This window comes from Crassostrea angulata, chromosome 5 (assembly GCF_025612915.1).
Source record: "Crassostrea angulata isolate pt1a10 chromosome 5, ASM2561291v2, whole genome shotgun sequence".
Lineage (NCBI taxonomy): Eukaryota > Metazoa > Mollusca > Bivalvia > Ostreida > Ostreidae > Magallana > Magallana angulata.
Window position 1 is genome coordinate 11,899,287 of NC_069115.1, and position 18,835 is coordinate 11,918,121.

The 18,835-nt window shown below is 33.5% G+C and overlaps 1 protein-coding gene across 1 annotated transcript; it reads right to left on the reverse strand.

Moving 5' to 3' along the window:
* Positions 1 to 3,998: 3,998 nt before the first annotated feature.
* On the reverse strand, positions 3,999 to 8,976 carry LOC128185640 (ficolin-2-like). Its single transcript, XM_052855241.1, has 6 exons — positions 8,115 to 8,976; positions 7,752 to 7,836; positions 7,258 to 7,397; positions 6,939 to 7,035; positions 4,872 to 5,036; positions 3,999 to 4,404 (listed from the first exon to the last, which is right to left on the reverse strand). Exons 1-6 carry the CDS (start codon positions 8,412 to 8,414, stop codon positions 4,136 to 4,138), a joined length of 1,056 nt encoding a protein of 351 aa, XP_052711201.1. The 5' UTR covers positions 8,415 to 8,976; the 3' UTR covers positions 3,999 to 4,135.
* Between the last annotated feature and the right edge of the window lie 9,859 nt (positions 8,977 to 18,835).

Genomic DNA, 18,835 nt, shown 5'->3' on the forward strand with positions numbered 1-18,835 from the left:
GCCAGATTAAGTCTAAATATTTCAATAAAAAATCGTTTTATGCATATTTCAGCATGTCGCCAGTGAATATTTCAATTTTACTACATTACTAAATGGCGTATCGTTGATGAATTAGACATTTTGAAGTTATTTTTTTCTTTCATCATCTTAGAGCGTGTTTTGTCAGTAAAAACCAGTTGATAATAAAACACTTTTTCTTTTTCTTCCCGATTTATTTATTGTCGCTAAAACAGCCCTGATTTCCGTAACAAATATTCGACTTAGAAGTAAGCGATGATGTTCAAAACAATATCAAGGAATATTATCGTAGTTGAATGCTATGGGCATATCAAGAGAAAAACAAGATATCTGTGAGCCAATGCTCACTAGTGATACCCCCTCTCTGATGTAAATATGCAGAATAAGCAAAGTCGACATTTAACAGAAAGCTGGCATCCAATTGGTACAGAAATATATCCCACAATATGGCATGCCTAAACAAATAGTGTATTAAAATTTCAAGCATCTGCGATAAATAGCTGCTGAGAAATTTTTGAGGAAAATTTGTTTGAAAATTTTGGATAAAATAAACAAAGTACTCATTTAACAGGAAGATGATGTCCGATTGGTACAAAAATATATCCCACGATATGGCATGCCTTAACAAACACTGTGTAAAAATTTCAAGCATCTCCGATAAATAGCTGCTGAGAAATCCTTGACGAAAATTTGTTTGAAAATTTTGGCAAAAAATAAACAAAGTCATTATTTAACAGGAAGTTGACCTCCGATTGATACAAAAATATATCCCACAATATGGAATGCCAAAACAAATAGTGTGTTAAAATTTCAAGCATCTGCGATAAATAGTTGCTGAGAATTCTTTCACGGAAATTTGTTTGAAAATTTTGGCTAAAAAATAAGCAAAGTCGTCATTTAACAGGAAGTTGACGTCCGATTGATACAAAAATAAATCCCACGATATGGCATGCCTAAACAAATAGTGTGTTTAAATTTCAAGCATCTGCGATGAATAGTTGCTGAGAATTCTTTGACGGAAATTTGTTTGAAAATTTTCGCAAAAAATAAGCCAATTCGTCATTTAACAGGAAGTTGACGTCTGATTGGTACAAAAATACATCCCACGGTATAGCATGCCTATACTAATACTGTGTAAAAATTTCAAGCATCTGCGATAAACAGTTGCTGAGAATTCTTTGACGGAAATTTGTTTGAAAATTTTGGTTAAAAAATAAGCAAAGTCGTCATTTAATAGGAAGTTGACGTCCGATTGGTACAAAAATATATCCCACGATATGGCATGCCTTAACAAACACTGTGTTAAAATTTCAAGCATCTGCGATAAATAGTTGCTGATATAAATGCGACATAAATTTTTATTACGGACGGACAGACAGACGGACAGACAGACGGACGGACAGACAGACAGACACACAAGGGTAAAACAGTATACCCCCTCTCCTTCGGAGCGGGGGTATAATAAATACTTTTTTCAGTCGGAAATACGTGTTTTTACGAGTTGATGTATATCAACTCAGTATAGTCACTGCAAAGGGGTTTTACATCACTGGGTTAAATCACATTTTCGTATTGATGGTCAAACTAAGATATCAATTATCTAAATGTAATGATATGAATGATGAAAGAATGGCTTCGTTTATCGGAGGTAAAATTTGTTTTCAACGTATTTTAATCAACAGAAAATGACTTCGTTTATCGGAGGTAAAATTTGTTTTCAACGTATTTTAATCATTGCTAAATAGTACAGTCAGCAAAAAAAAAATGAACAAAGATCAAAGTTTTAAATTAATAATAAATTTATTTGCAAAAGATGAATAATGTAGATGAGAAACTGGTACCACCAGTGGAACAAATCAATAAAAACTATTTATGAAAATTACAATGAAAATATGACAAATTTTACTTTGGAGTTAAAATAAGAAAAATGAAAAAAATCCTTCACGTTTTTATTATAATTTAGATCGGGCTTGAAATTTAAATTATTCATAAACTATGGCGCCTAGTCTGAAAAAGACAGACATCTGAGAGAAAAAAAGAAGAGTTTTATTGAACAGTGCCTTATCAAAATTAATACCGAATTCGGCATAATGTGCTTTGAACGGGAAGATGAGCTTACCCGAGAATAAGGCTGCTATAATCAGTGGACGCAAGGCGAGCAGTCCGCCGAAGTACTCGAAACACGCCTTTATAAAGTGTAAATTCACAAAAGAAACGATCAGCCAACCATGACATGTCACCATACACCTTATTGGATAAAATTACAGATGATAAACCTATCAGGTAAACTCTAGTATGAAAAGTTTTGAAATATGGACCAATTTGACTGACCTGTATAAACACAGTAGCACTTGAAACGTGATGTAAGTGTGAAATAGCTTATCACAAAAATTGAAGTTACTATTTAAGTATCTTATATTAAATTATTTCTAGCTTAGTTAATGATTTATGATTTTTAATAAGATAAACATATGATATAGGATGAGTTTTATCACAATTATACCTTATTAGAGTTTTGAGAAGATCTCATAAAAATGCAAATAAAGGTCTATATATATTATGGGCCTAAAATGGCCCCCTAAAATGAACATCGTCATTTTACTCTACTTTTTTGTTTCCCTTGTACAGATATATGTGTGATGTTTTTACATAATGTTCATTTTGATTAAACTGCCCACAGTTTAGAAATATGAAATCGTAAAGACAACATTTTCCCGCCATTTTTGCATTTTTAGCACAAAAACGCTTGTTTTCAAGCAGTTTTTGTCCCCCGCCACAATGCGGAGCGGGGACATAGAAATGCCAGGCGTCCGTCCGTGTGTCCGGGTTTCCGTCCGTCACACTTTTTTGTAAGCGCTCTAATGCGTACAAATTTTGACGGATTTTCAATAAATTTATACCAAATATTTATACCACTATTACCTTGGTCAAGTTCGAAAATCAGCATTGGTCGATACTTTTTTTGTTGGAGTTATGGGACTTTGACAACAATAATTACTCCATTTTATCCAAAAATTGACCTTGTAAGCGCTCTCATGCCTACAAATTTTGACGGATTTACATGGAATTCATACCAAATGTTTATACCCCTAATACCTTGGTCAAGTTCCTAAATCAGCCTTGGTCGATACTAGTATACTGCTTGACCGGCGGGGAACCCAGGAATTCTATTCTTGTTCTTTTAGAAAACATAGAGCGCATTCTTGAACAAACTAAATATTTTAATCAGAGATATATCTAGCCAAGGCTAATAAGTGACAAAAACTTTTCCTTGTTCAAGCATGCGCTCTATATTTCCCATTCATAAAAGGTAAGAAAAATGTAAATTTTTGACTGATTTTGATTGAATTATAGAAATAGCGTCTCTTCTGACGTCAAATACTGCCAGTGAGTGCAAATAAATAAAAAAAAGTAGGTGAAAAAAATATTTTACATCAACCCTTCTAAAATATAACATAACATTTTGTTGTACCAGAAACACTTCAAAAAATGGCTAATTATAGGGGCAAATTTTAACTCTTATTGTATATAGTTCTTTGGAGTAATGCACTTATTCCAATGATTATTTTCACTAAATTTGGTTGAAATCGGACCAGTAGTTCTAAAGAAGATTACTTCCAAACAAACGGACGCCAGAGATAAAGTGATCAGAAAAGCTACTTGACATTTCAACTCAGCTCAGGTGAGCTAAAAACGTCCAAAAGGCCTGTGAAAATGCTTTTTTAAAAATATTAATACTGTACATGTGAATAAAATTACAAGAATAATGGAGGAAAAGTGGTCATACTCAGTTACTTGATTGAAAAAAAGCTGGTCCATTAAAACAGATATTTTTGGTACACACCTTTTTTCTTTTCATTCATTAATTTTCCTAAATACTAGTTAATAAAATCGAATGACAGTGTATAATTTTTTATTAACTTTTCGCCAAAAGAAAAATGAATAGTTAAATAGAAGATATAATTTTAAAAAACACAAAAAGAAATTGTTAGTCATTATCTGTTCACGTTTGTGATACACAAAGGGTAAATCTGTCCATTCTATCTATAAATAAATAGGCAGAAACATGAGAAGGCTACTAACGGTCTTTCAAACCACACGTAGTTGTCTCGATGGCCTAATTTACTTTTCTGACCATGAGCTGTGTCTTTTTCAGCGAATACCAAAAATTTCGCCATGGTCCATAGGTGATCCCCTGATTTTGTAACGAAGTCTCCCCTCTTAGGTAGAGACCATTCGGGTTAGAACAGGAACAACCTTTGTGCCACCACCCTGACTTCCACGATGCACAGCTGTAACCTGACTGAAGGTCATTGTCGTCATCCCATGTGGAGAACTTCATATTGTTTATCGGGTTATTTAAAGTTGTACTCGTGAAACAGTTATCTACAATGAAAAACCTAGTGCTACTTTATAAACGCTAGATCCGATATATATTTTGATTGAATGCACGTTGTAAATAGATATGTTCTTTTGTATGTACCTAATGTCGTGCAATGCATAATTTGACCAGTTTTTAAAGCGATTTAAAGTTGATGCACACAACATGTATGCGTTAACTTAACAAACCTTACTGTGATAAGTTTGTAACATTGATGACAAAAAAGAAAAAGAATTGTATCGCCTCTTGCCAAGCATAAACCAAATATTGAAGTGGTTATTTTCTGGTAACCGTTCTTCAACTGTGCCTATAGTTTAAATCCTTGTTGATTTTTTTTTTAAAAAGGCAGCCTATGAAGTTATGAAGCTCAGATATATGTTTCGCAAATGAAAAAGAAAAATGTTTACCATTAAGATACCAATATAAGTAATGCAGTTTCACAGATCTGTATGAAAGGAAAACAAATTCTTACCAACATCTCCCGAGAAGCCCGACAACGTGACGGTGTATTTGGTTGATTCGTCTCCTACGTTAAAACTGCTGTACTTGACGTAACGTGTCTGGTTGTCAAAGTCCTCCATGTCCATCCTCATCTGATACGTCCCCTGACTCAGCAGGTGGTGTAGTTTGTCATTACCTGATATACACAATGAAAATATATTTTATACATCTACAGCGAACTGTATTACAACAACAAAATATTTGCCTAAAATCGAATTACACAAATATAGAACCGTTGTTGCACAATGTTCCAAAAAATAAAACATACACGAGAACGTTAAATATAGGATATCGAGAATTTTATCCAAGTCATGTATTTTTTTACCCCGAGCCTTGGCGATCACACAAAAACCAGTTAGATAAAAATCTTAAACCATCGCATATCATGAGAGTTTCTTATATGATCGCAAAATAATGAGAGATTATTTGTTTCACATGTTTGTCCAATTGTTTTGTAAAATATCATGCTAAACATGTGATAAAAAATATATTATACAGTGAGCTGTAATAAAACTAAAACTTAGAAAGAAAAAATAAACAGTATACATGAATGAAATTAAATAAAAAAAAAGGGCCATTAAATAAACTTTCATACCACCTTTTCCAAGCTATTTTGAAGTGTTTAAGAAAAAATAGACTATGGAATATACATATACATTTGTATATCACCCTTATTAGGATACCTGTAAATAATCTGTAGGTGAAGAATATTACCTTAATTATATTGAGGAACGCGAGATTTTAGTTTTGATGGATAGATGCTTGAGAAGCACGACATCTTGAGAAGAAATAAGGTAAAACTTTCTAGAAAAGGGTAACCAAGAACGTGGGTTGACAGGACGAGTTGGTCATGCATCTCAGGCAGACCCATTGGATCGAAAATTTATAGTTAATTTTCGAAAAACAACCTTAATAACTACATGGGAATAATTTGATGTGATTTTTATAATTCTATGATAGTTTTGATGGAAAGAACTTTCCAGAACTTTTTCACAATGAGCGCGGTCAGACCTATTAACTTCATGGCGGAAAGTGAAGGGCAAGTTGACCAATTGCACAGAAACTTTTTAGATGACAACTTTGGGTTAAAATAAACAAATAAATATGCAAACACTCGCGTTTTTTAAATTTCATAATCTTTTAACAGGATATATTGTTGAACATTGAACAGATCTACGTCTATATGTATTAATCTTATGTATGCATAAAACGGGGAAGTCGAATGGGGGTGGCACAATGTACTATTTTCAAAATTTTCTTTAAAATGCTTGAAGTAGGATCAGGTGCTTAGGATGAGTGAGCATCCTCCGCTGACCGGTCACATCCGTCAGCTATTCTATGCTTTGAGATTTGAACAAAAACGTCTCCGTATACTGAAGAGTTCCAAACCTTTCGGGTTAAAATGATAAAAGGCAAAAGCATACCACTAGTTTGCAATGTGAACATCTATTTCTTTTAATAAAAGCGTTTAAAACCGAGTTAAGACCATGCTGTATGCAATGCCATGATATGATATGACGAATGAGAATCTATGAGATTGTATTCTATGGTATGAGATTTCAGTGCTTAGGGATGAGATTGCAATGCTATGCTATGGGATTTAAATGATATGCTATAATGTATGTTGTAGAATATATGCATGAACTGACTGTTGTGAAATTTGATTTTAGAAACAGTTAAGGGAATCGACGCCACTAAATACCCAGACACTGGTTTAATTAAGATAAAAAAAATTGCTACTTGTTTCCAGACAGCTGCAATGTTAATATTTATAAAAGGACACCTACAACATCCACTACATGTTTAGAGTTTTCATCCCTGTTCGCTACTCTAAATATATAGCCATAGGTTTTTATTTCAGTTAACGAATATGCTATAGAAAGATTTTTTTTAAATACTGGACACAGTATATAAATAAAAGAACAAAAGAATGGTTCTATGAATTAAGCATTGTTAAGTGTTAATTCTTGTGCTTGCGCCGGGTATCTATATGTGTATCTTTAAATAAACAATGGTTAAGAAAATAACAGTTAAATACCAAGCCAAAACTCAGAGCTCAAATCTCCAAATCCGTTCTTGTAATCTGTCCAGTTTTGGTAGAAATCCTCCGAACCATCCCGACGACGTTGAAACACCTAAATAAACATGTCACTCGGTAGCTACTTCACGGAGCAGTCTTGGTTCTTTATATTGTTAAAATTTGTAAACGTTTTGTTTTATTTTAAAATGAACTTCGTGTTAACGTAAATTAAATACCTTGTACACTTTAGCATTAAAAATATATATATCTTTATAACTGATAAAATCAAAGTGCTTTTTATTATGACAAATACATAACCCTAGAAAATTGTCATTACTGTCCATCCACCGCCATCTTTGTCCATGTCACAGAAAACTGTCACGTGATCTATGTATGGCAGGCGCACTCTGTACAGTCCACTAGGCAGGCCACAGTTGATGTTGTGTAAGGATGTACAATCCGTCGGACTGCCATTGTCTAATAACATGCAATTTATATTATTTGTTAAACTGTGATATATCATTAAATCTACAATATTATTGTATTTGACAAACCTGTAAGAAAATGAGCATATCTGTCCCATAAAGCAGATGAATGTGCTTAATGTCTGTCAGATGTCGTTACATGTGTGTAACAATGTTGTTACAGCGTAAGTGGATTCTTTAAATCCCATCCCTAGTCAAGTAGCTTCTTAAATATATGAATTAATGTATATAACAGTCAAGTAAGCTGAAAACACCAATATTTAACTATATGTACTTAAAGGCATCAAAAGATCAATGATTCTGTTATTACCTTAGTGATGTAAAGGTTGACAACTAGATAACATACCTCGAATACAGTGCATTTTCTTACTAGAGAGCGTCACACACAGATCGTCAGCAGAGCACGCCAGGCACTCGTCTGGTACATCGTTCTTTCGTGAGAACATGTGCATAAAAATTGGAACATTTTCAAAGTTTGAAACAATTGAGAAATAAAGCTGTAAATATAGGAATCTACTATGCATATTATCTTAATTTGTGGTAATGAAATGAACAAGATATAGTGTGTATTCACAAGACGTCCCATAACTTAAACAATATCCGAGATATAAAAAGGAAAAGTAATATCAGTTTGGTACAGCAGACAGTTTGAAGAGAGAAAGAGACAGAGAGAGAGAGAGAGATGAATGAATGTATAAACAGAACTTACCTGATCGAGTTCAATTCTAACATAGTCAGGTTTTGGTTCCGTTTTGTTGATGGCCGACACGAGTTCACACAGCAGTTCCTGTTTCCGGTAGTTGACTCCCCGACATAGCTTGGGTCTGTGTCTACATTCCCGGACACACTGCTGTTGTCCAATGATTCCCACAACCCGGACAACGGGACCACGATACCTCTCACCGGGAACAACCGCAGATGTCACTCCCTTGTAAGATGATATCACACAAAGCAGTACTAGTGTAAATGTTCCTTTTTCCAGAGATTTACTTATTAAAAGGCCCGCCATTCTGTGTTTGTTCTTAATATTAAGAACATATGTAAACTACATTGTCTTTGCCTTGCTAAATATACACTCTATAGTGAACACTGACAGCCAGTTATGTTTTAACATCCAAAAATGTACATTTTTTTCACATAGCCATTGACGAAATTAATAATATATATTAGGAAGTTCTCTAGAATAAACGTCTTTGAACTGTTCTGAATATTAGATCACGAAGCACACGACCGGAAATCTCTGAAGATATAACTACGTCTTTAACAGGATGTAATCCATTATTTATGTTCCTCTGATTCACGTCTATGATTGGAATATTTTCTTTTTCATATTATTTCAGTCATATTAAATTAAGGTATTCGATGTATAACTACCACATTTCGACCCACTTTCAAAATATGAAATAGAAATAGAAAATCCCGACGATCTAGAGGGGATTGGGGTGAAGAGGAAAGATTCTGGAAATATGGCATATAAAAATTAAAAAATGGCCTCGGGCTACCCTGAACACAATCAATTGGAACCCCGCCCCCCTCCCCCGCTCTTTGGCACCTAAATTTAAGTTGATGAATTTATGAGTCACCACACCTGATTTGGTTTGTTTAAACAACTAATTCAATCATTGTAAAAAATTAAGCTAGTTTTGAGTTAATATTTTTCTTTTTTAGTATTTTAAGTACTTTATCAATTAAAATATACTGGGGCACTTCCTTTATATTCTGTAAATATTTCACAGGTACATCAAAATGCAGAGGACTTAAGACAAGAATCAATGAAGAAGTTAATCCTAGCAGTAACTCTGACTATTTTGAAACCTTACAAAAACTTGCTGAGGAGCTACTGGTATACTTCGGAAAAGTCCAAGAAAACAAAAATCAACAGCCACTCCTGTTAATAATCTGGATCTCCATCAAAATTCCAAATCTTCTAACAGCCCAACAAAAACATCAACATTATTCAAACTTCAATCAAAAACCACAGACAAGCCAACATCTACAACTCAACAAAACGTTAGTCTTGATTCTGAAACTGCAACTTCTTCACTTGTATCATCAAGCTTAAACTTAATAAATTCAGTTGCAGAGGATTCTGAGGGAGTGCAGTTTGATGAAGAGGTGAGTTCAAAATTAAACTAAATTATATATCAAATTAAACACATGCACAGTTTTAACCATAGGAGAACAATTTTTTTTAAATTAAAAATTAAATGCAGAAATTATTTTTAAGTTATTTTTTCTTCAGCTCATAGATTTTACTGATGCTTATTATTCTCCAGAATATGGATACAATGTAGATTGCAGTATGGTTGAAAATCCGGATTGTAGACCATTCCCCCTTTTCAGGGTTTAATCAGTAATACATGTACCTGTACCGCAGGTATCTGTTACAAAGCTATTGTAGTTATTATAATGATTTATTTACATGTTTGTGTATTCACATATGTTCACTTTTGATGTTGTTTACCAGTATTTGTTAACTGTCTGTTTACTTCGCCTGTTTGATCATTTATTTTATAGATAACTACAATCAACTGGACCACGATGCACAAGTCACAGTGTTTGTTTGGTTTTTGAATGTGCTTGTGACGGAGTTGCAAGGCGTCACATATGGACATTCATCATCGGATTCCAGCTTGACGAAAGCCCAACAGCAGTCAGTAAATTTCCAGCAGCAGCCGACGGATGAAAGTGATCAGGTACGACTGTAAGCTACTTGTATGATACAAAGTAACGATCAAGATTTCTAAACTGTTAGATGTTCTTTTAAAATTGTAGGCGGACTGATAAGTAGAACGATTTCTCATTTTTTTTAATTTCAATATTTATGTATTTAAAAAGGCCCTATTAATTTTGTGACTGATAATTTGAAAAACATGTCTACGTTGAGACATTAATGTTTACAGAGAAAAATCCCATTACTCCGAGTTGAACATGGAACTTATGATTTGTTTAATATGCATTGTGATTTTATGATATGCGTTGAGTGACTCTTCTGACTCAAATGCAGATAAAATGCCGATGAGTCAGGTGACTCAAATGCAGATAAAGTGCCGATGAGTCAGGTGATATGTAAATATACAGTACATTTATATCACCATCTTTTTATTTTTAGCATTATGCAGGCGAGAACATTATCAACAATTGGTGGGGAAAATACAAAGGCAACAGTAAGGAGACTCATATCATCTTCCCGTTCGAAGCGCTTTATACCGACTTCGGTATAAATTTCAATAAGGCACTGTTCAATAAAAACTTCTTTTCTCTCAGAAGTTTATCTCATTCAGATTTGGCGCCATCGTGTAATTAATATTTTGAATTTCGAGCCCGATATAATATAGAATAAAAACGTGTAGGAGTTTTTACACGTTTCTTATATAAACTCTAAAGTGAAATTTGTAATATTTCATGGTTAATTTTTGTCATTTTTAAGGTCTTCCGTTTCCAGCGGAAGACCTTATAGTTTTCGTACTGTTTCTTATTATTTTTTTTTCCAAATTTTGTGCACGCGATTTCTTGAAAACCTTTTGACCGATATCAATCATTTTTTCACAGATTATTGGGTGTGATCTAAACTTCATACATTTTTTTCATTTTTTGTGTCGTCACTTCCGGTACCGATTTTTCGGATATTTTGTAATTTTTTACGACCTATTTTGTGCAGAGCTGATCTCAGAAACTATCAGAGATATGACTTTGAAATTTTCAGGATATGTAGTCTATAGTTTGAAGTTGTGCACTATTGTGTTGTATTACGCCAGTGGCGCCATTTCTTGGAGCTCGCCAAGGCACGAAAATTGGGTACAAATTTTTATTCATAATGTTCATACGTTTTGACCTGTATCTTTTTATCAGTTGATATTTTGTTAAGATAAGTATAACAAAAGTGGTAGATAATTAATTTCTTTCTAACGAAATCAAGAAAAAGGGGCTTGCCCCTTAAATGAGGGGCCAAGACACTCGTAAACTCTATTACAAATAACTTAAAAACGATAAAGATATTGTAATCCATTGTAGAAGCAAAGTTGTTGATAATACCAATATCTATCAGAAAAGATCATTGCCACGCCCCTTTATTACGTAATAAGGGATTTTTAGGGGCCAAAGTACTTAAACTTTAACGCAATATACCTAGAGAAGTAGACATATTTTGTTAGACATCATAGAAGGAAAAATGTTTGCATTTATGATTTAAATTGATTCCACTTATCAAAACACCAATGTTTGTCCCCATTAGGGATCTACAGGGCTGGCCCCTAAAATATTCAAACATTTGTATCTCAAAAATGAACAACAAATTAATATGGATGTAAGAACAAAAAATGTTTGTATTCTGAAGACCTTTTCAATGAAATCAAGAAAAAGGGGTTGGCCCCTTTAATTAGGGGCCAAGAGACTCGTAAACTGTATTACAAATAACTTAAAAACGATAAAGATATTGTTATCCATTATAGAAGCAAAGTTGCTGATAATACCAATATCTATCAGAAAAATTCATTGCCACGCCCCTTAATACGTAATTAGGGACTGTTAGGGGCCAAAGTACTTAAACTTGGACGCAATATATCTAGAAAAGGAGAGATATTTTGTTAAGCATTGTAGCAGAGAAAATGTTTGCATGATGATTTTAATCGATTCAATTAATCAAAGCACCAATGTCTGTCCCCATTAGAGATCTAGAGAACTGGCCCCTAAAATATTCAATCATTTGTATCTCAACCATTTTAGGTGGTTGTAAGAACAAAAAATGTTAATATTCGTGGGACTTTTTGAATGAATTCTAAGGAAAGGGGCTGGCCCTTTAAATAAGGGGCCAAGAGACTCGTTAAGTCTCTTACAAAAACATTAAAAACGATCAAGATTTTGTAAAGCATTATAGAAGCAAAGTTGTTGATCGTCACAATATTAGTTTGTAAAACTCATTGCCACACCCACTGATGACGTCATTAGGGATTTTAGAGGACTAAAATCTTAGATCTTTAATGTGCTGTATGTTTAAAAAGGAAAACTATTTGTCAAGCATTTGAAAGGATATTGACAATCATATACATTATCTGAAAAGGAGGGGTTGAGTGGAAATTCTGAAATTTCTTTGAAATTTTAATAGTATCGTTTAAAAAAATTGAACGGAAGACCTACTCGTTACTCGTAACGAGATCATATCTAGTTATACATATTTTTCATTGATTTGTTCAACTGGAGGTACCAGTTTCTCATCAACATTCATCAGTTACAAATAAATTTGTTATTAATTTAAAACTTTGATTTTTGTTGACTTCATTTATTTTTGTAGACTACTAATCAGCAATTAGGGATAATTGGTAGTCACCCCCGTACCCGACTGTCCCAGGAGCAGGATTTATTGGGGTAGCAGTCTTATTACATTTTTGGTGGCCAGTGTGGGGGGTGACACTGTTATTCATTAAAATTTGTGATCAATTTTTTTTTCTTAGTCAGCATTTTCTTTTTCAAAAGTTTGTCAAGGAAACATTCAATATGAGTTTAAAATAAAAAGTTACTTTTGAGGTACAGGGAAAAGAGGAAGACACTTCCTTCTCTTCTGAGAGAAATTGTCAGCACACTGATTTAAAAGCTAATGATGCTTTATCAAACCTGTCCCCTAACAAAACCTCTGAGCATGCAACTTAGCACCAACTAACTTAGCACCAAAGACTGTTTTGAAACACAGCACACCAACGTCTAGACATCTAGACGCCAGGTACAACAGAGATATGTATGACTTGGAAGAAAACCCCATCTATCAAGGATCCTCTCAACATGCAAGTCAGCAAACACCATCCATGTTCGACAGAGAGTTCTCAAGTATTGACTATTATGATGATAGTTACAGGTATGATCAGCAAAACATTCGTACTGTTCCGGATACCTAACCTTCAAGTTACCTGCAATCAGTTGCCTACAGAAATTATGACTACTATTTACCACGTGATCAAAATTCCTCTCGTTACCAAACACAAAATCAAGGGAGTCATGCATATTCAACAGGATATCTTGTTTCTTCCTCACAATATCAGAATGCTTCAAATTTTGTAGAACAAAGACATTTTGTCTGGCTGAAATTGTCATTGTAATGTGTGTTTAAAAAAAATTGACTCACTCGTAGCTAACTTTTTAAATTAAATCGTGTTATTTTTTTTCTATTATCAATTACTCACGGACATGGCAGGTCGTCCAAGTCGCTAATCGCTTGCGTGAAATTTCTCATTTCTTGACGCACTTCCCTGCAAGTACAGCGACTTAAAATGATATATAAGAGAAATAAATAATTTTATCGTTATTTTTCTTGTGCGGAATTTACTAATTTAATTTCTGAAATTAAAAAAAAATCATACGTAAAAAAAAAACAAAAAAACTTACATTGCCATGTTTTAATCATTGTGAATATATTCCAAAGACAATTTTATTGTGCGTTTTCTTCGGTTTTGATACAGCTTTGAAAATTCAAGTGCTCATTATAATTTAAAAAAAAATTAGAAAAATATTACAATTTCAAATTTCGATGCAATTTGGGTTTGGGAAAAAAAGATGGAGGGACCCATTATACTTTTTTATCTTTTCTGAAACTCATTCGTTCATTTTTTTTTATGTTACTATGATTATTTATTCTTTTGTTCATTTTTTTTTTTTTTGGTAATTATATTTGGTACTCCTGCTGTCAAATTTCGTCGGAATATGATATATGCATGTATTATCATTATCTTAAAACTTCATCGTGAGAAAGGGATGAAGGAGATCGTTAGGTACTTGTCTCCTTAGAAATTGTCTAAATCACTTTTTAAAAAAATGACATGTTTGCAAACATAAAACCGTCAAACACGGCCACTAGCTTAATCACGAGTTCGAACGCATGACATTAATTCCCTTACGCACCCTCCCAACTGGTTTGTTCTACAATTATTAACAGGGAATTTCAAACCAAATTAATTGTCGTTAAAATTAAAACAATTCATAAAACTTAAAATTATCGAAAAAGCGAGTTTTTGTGTAATCAGTTTCCTCGTCTGATACATTTGGTAGACACAAAAGTATGTCACAATGCTCAAGCGATATGCACAGTACAGTGATTTTCTATACATAGAGTCCAATAAAAATTGGTTATCATCACTTTTTATTTGTTCGGGATCACCCTAACCCGCACTGTTAACGGGTGTTAATGACTGATCAAAATATCACGTGAAAGGGTAAACTTTAATTTCATGATTAAAAGTTCAGAATTAGTGCATTTCAGTTACTCAATTACACTGCTACATAAAAGATCAGCTTTATTTTTTTTCTTTATCATGCATTTTGTAATTCTGTTCTCTTTTTGGATTTTACTCGGAAATGCACAGAATGCGATCCATGTGCATTCTCGTTCCCGATTATGCAGTATGCACGGGGGAGGATGTCTGTCCCCTTCATGCACAGTTTGTGGAGACTAGATGGTATGTAAAAATATAACGACACTTGTATTAATCAAACAATGAAGAATTCGGGGTAATTGTGGATCAGCGAAGCAATTTGTGTATTTCTGTCAGAATATTCCCATCAAAGACGTAGTCATGTTGGACTCGGAGGAAAATCACAGGTGCAAAGGTAACTGTCTTTTTTCCTTACACGAGTCTCAAGCGCTGCGGTCACACTTCTAAAGAAAGACCGATCGTGAGAAAACCCCGCCCCCTGTCACTCTCTACCAATGAACTAAAGCTATTATCTGCTGATCGCATCACCTTTTTCATTAAAGATGGCTTGCTACTTTAAAAACGGACGTGCTGTTTGCCCTGGTAATTGCTTATGATTTTTTTATTGCCCAAATTTAAGGGAAGCGGTGACATCGAGTTTTAATGTTTATGATACCTTTTTTTTATGTCAAAAGATCCCACTGCTACGACAGAGATGACCACCGTGTGTAAGTATGCGCATTGTTTGAGTTATGTTCTTGTTTTTTGTTGTTGATTTTTCGGGTGCAGATACACCTAGAAATTGATTTTCTATTTTTCGCAGATACTTCTTCTGCTCAACCCTATGTTCAGCGACATAGCCACCCCACAATTCAACCTACATTAAATCACAACATTTCGACAAACACGAGCGCAGACCCGCAAGGTGTCACTACGGCCTTACCAACTGATATTAATCGCCTGACTTAACAATTAACAGCAGTACCTTACAGAGTATAACAACAGACGTCGACGACAGTAGTTCACCACCTACTCGTATATCAAATCACCACTCATCTGACACATTTCACATTACTACGCAATCTATTAACGTATCCAAAATATTTACAAACGTCACCAACAATACAATATCCTCCACCCGCATTATTCCGAAAAGGTACTCTGAACAGACTCCATCCTCTGAGGACGTCACAGACAACCCCACCCAAGACGCGTCGACCGCATCCGCCCGGGGCAATGGTAGAACTACGAGTTCTGTGTAATCTACAATGAAAAAAGTACATATTCTGACAAATTGTATTATCTCGGTTTGTTGATCATTCCCTTTTTTATATTAGCATATGTATGCCTTTATAAATTCAAGCATAATAGAAATAAAGTTGAGAGAAATGAAGAGAATGATATGCATGTGTCGTGGAGAAAAACTTACAGTTTTTCAATATACTTATTCATATCTGAAATATGTATTTAAATTTAGTAATTCAAACAGTTAAGATCAATTTTATGTAAGAATCAAAATTCAGTGGCCATGCATAGTCACGGATTTTCTTCATACTTGGCAATTTGATAGACGTTGGTGAGTAAAAAAGCCTAACAACATTTGTATTTGCTATGTGGTCCCGTTGCCATGGTAACCGAGGGTAAAGATGTAAAAATGGCATTTTAATGCTTATTTGAGAACATATTGTGAGTAATGTGCAGAACTTGGGGTTTCCCGGGTAGAATATATTATTAAAATTAGTTGTCATTTTTCAAAAGAAAGAAAAAAATTCATGGAGAAACGCATATTTTTAGAGCGTTTCCATGGTTACTAAACAGAAATTCTAAAATCTGTTTTCTTCATCTAATTTGAATTAAAAGTGCAAATCTTGGATTTTTTGGTAAACACTATTATGATTGTGCAATCAAAAAATTAAATATGAAAATTGAAAATCGTTGCTATGGTAACAAGCTTAAAAATAAGGAAAATTATAATATTTTAAGGCATCTTTAAATAGAGATTATTCACTTATAATAAATAAATATTTAAAATCAAATGGTGAGAAAAAATAAAGTATGTCCTTAACTTAAATGACACTTGCAAAAAATCTGAAATTTTCAACAACAAAAAACTGCCGTTGCTATGGACTTTTCAAAAAGTAAGAATTTCTATGTGATTGTTTACGCAACTTAATTTTCCATAGCAACAACACTTTTCTGTTGCATAACAAAGGTTATTGTGGTGTATAATGAAAATTTAGATATATTTTTACAAGTTCCAACTAAAACAATTGCAAATAAATTCTAAAATCAGGAATGAAAGCATATCAAAATAATCTTCAATTTCTCAGTTTTTCTTAATTTTTGGTCTTGTTGCCATAGCAATGGATGTCAATTTTCATGATAAAATATATATTGCATGGACATTGATATGGATGTAAAAATTAAACAGTTTCCCATTTGGGCTAATTAAAAAACCGCAGAAAACTGATTTAAAATATTTGTAACGGTTTCCATGGTAACATTTTAAAAGTGTTGGTTTCTCCATCAATTTTCTTAAATAATTAAATAATTGAAAATAGGACAAAGGCTGTTTTATGTCTTTGATAGTTTACATTAGTGGGCAAAACCTTCTAATATGGCTTCAAAGTAGGCAAGTTTTGCTATTTTCCCATCTTCAGCCTCGATTACCATGGCAACGGTTACCCCCAGCAACCAACTTTTAGTGGTTTTTTGCGTTTTACACCTAGGTGTGTCCATGTATGAAATATAAGGAAAATTGGTGACTAAGCGTGGCCAGACCCTTTTATATATCATTGATTCTTACATAGAATTGATCTTAAATTTTTATTTCTTTGAAATATATTTTATGATAAATTTAACTATTACAGAATTTAATGATTTTGGTGCTTTAAGAAAAAAACGTTCATAAATTTTTATATATTTTATTTTAGCTTTTGTTTGGTTACTCTGAGGTGTCATTTTATTTATTGCACATGTCAACTTTATTTTATCGGGTATGCCAAACTTAAGGTTTCTTTGTTCTTCTGATAAAAGTTTTTCAAACGTGGGCTTCACAAGATTTTTGAGGTAATTTTGTTGTAAATGTTTTTATAGCATCCATTTGATTTAGTCCATGAGTGATAAGTTCTTTGTTACGGGATTAACGATGCCCCTAAAATTATTTACCTGGCCAGTGTTGTTTAATTAGTTGCGTCAAAGACTTATAGATTAAGTGGACACGCAATGACCAAATGTTCTTTTGTAATCTAATTCTTTTTTTTGACAACCAATATCTCCAGAATCATTTTTGATTGGTTAAAAAGGACATCTTAGAAATTTGATTCAAACAGGTTGCGCGTCCCGGCTGTTCACTTTTCATCATTGAATAAAACCAGCCGGACGTTTGCTTTATTTCTGCCTTCTTTTAATCTATCTGGGTAACTTTAGTTCTATTTTTCTTAGGTAATTAATTATTGTGGTTAAACTTTTAAAATCATTCAAATTAAGAAATTTTAGAGCTTGAAATTAATTTAGTAAAGGATTTAATTAAAAGTTTTATTTTTTTTTTAATTTTGGTCATTGCTCACTTTGGTCTTTGTCTAAGTTAGAAATAATTATAGTGTAGTTAGTTACTTTTGTATACATCCCTAATGCAAACCTGTTTACAAAGTGAAGGTATGTAGTGAAATAGTTTTTATGTTGCACAGTAAAATTTGTAAATTTTTATGTTCAGTGGGATCGGGATCGAGGTGCAAATTATTGCCAAAAATGGACATACTTACTTTCATTATAGTCTCGTTCAACCAGACGCTCGGCTGTCTCCGTAAATCTCCGACAACAGAGAGTCTGGTAAAGCGTCACGTTAATGTTTGTAACGTCAAAACGAGGCTTACCAAAATCCTGGTATTGAATTTGATTGGTTGAAAGAAACACACATCCTATAACATGTAAACAATGACAGAAGCAAACGATTTTGCCGTTTAAACTAAAAGATCTACGACTGGAAAGTTTAAAAACGGTTATAAATGGAAAGGATTTATTTGCAGTGTTACCTTACGGGATAGGGTAAAACCAATTATTAATCTATTTTATAGCTGTCAAGGTTGTAAACAAACATTCACCGCTTCGTCCAACTTAAGTTCAGCCATGTTTAATGAGTCTATGGAAAGCGAGACTATAGTATAAGACTAAATTGACGTAAGTTCCATAATTTTTACGGCAAGAAAATAAAGTACTGTATGTCACACAAATCTCTTAACCGGCACACATT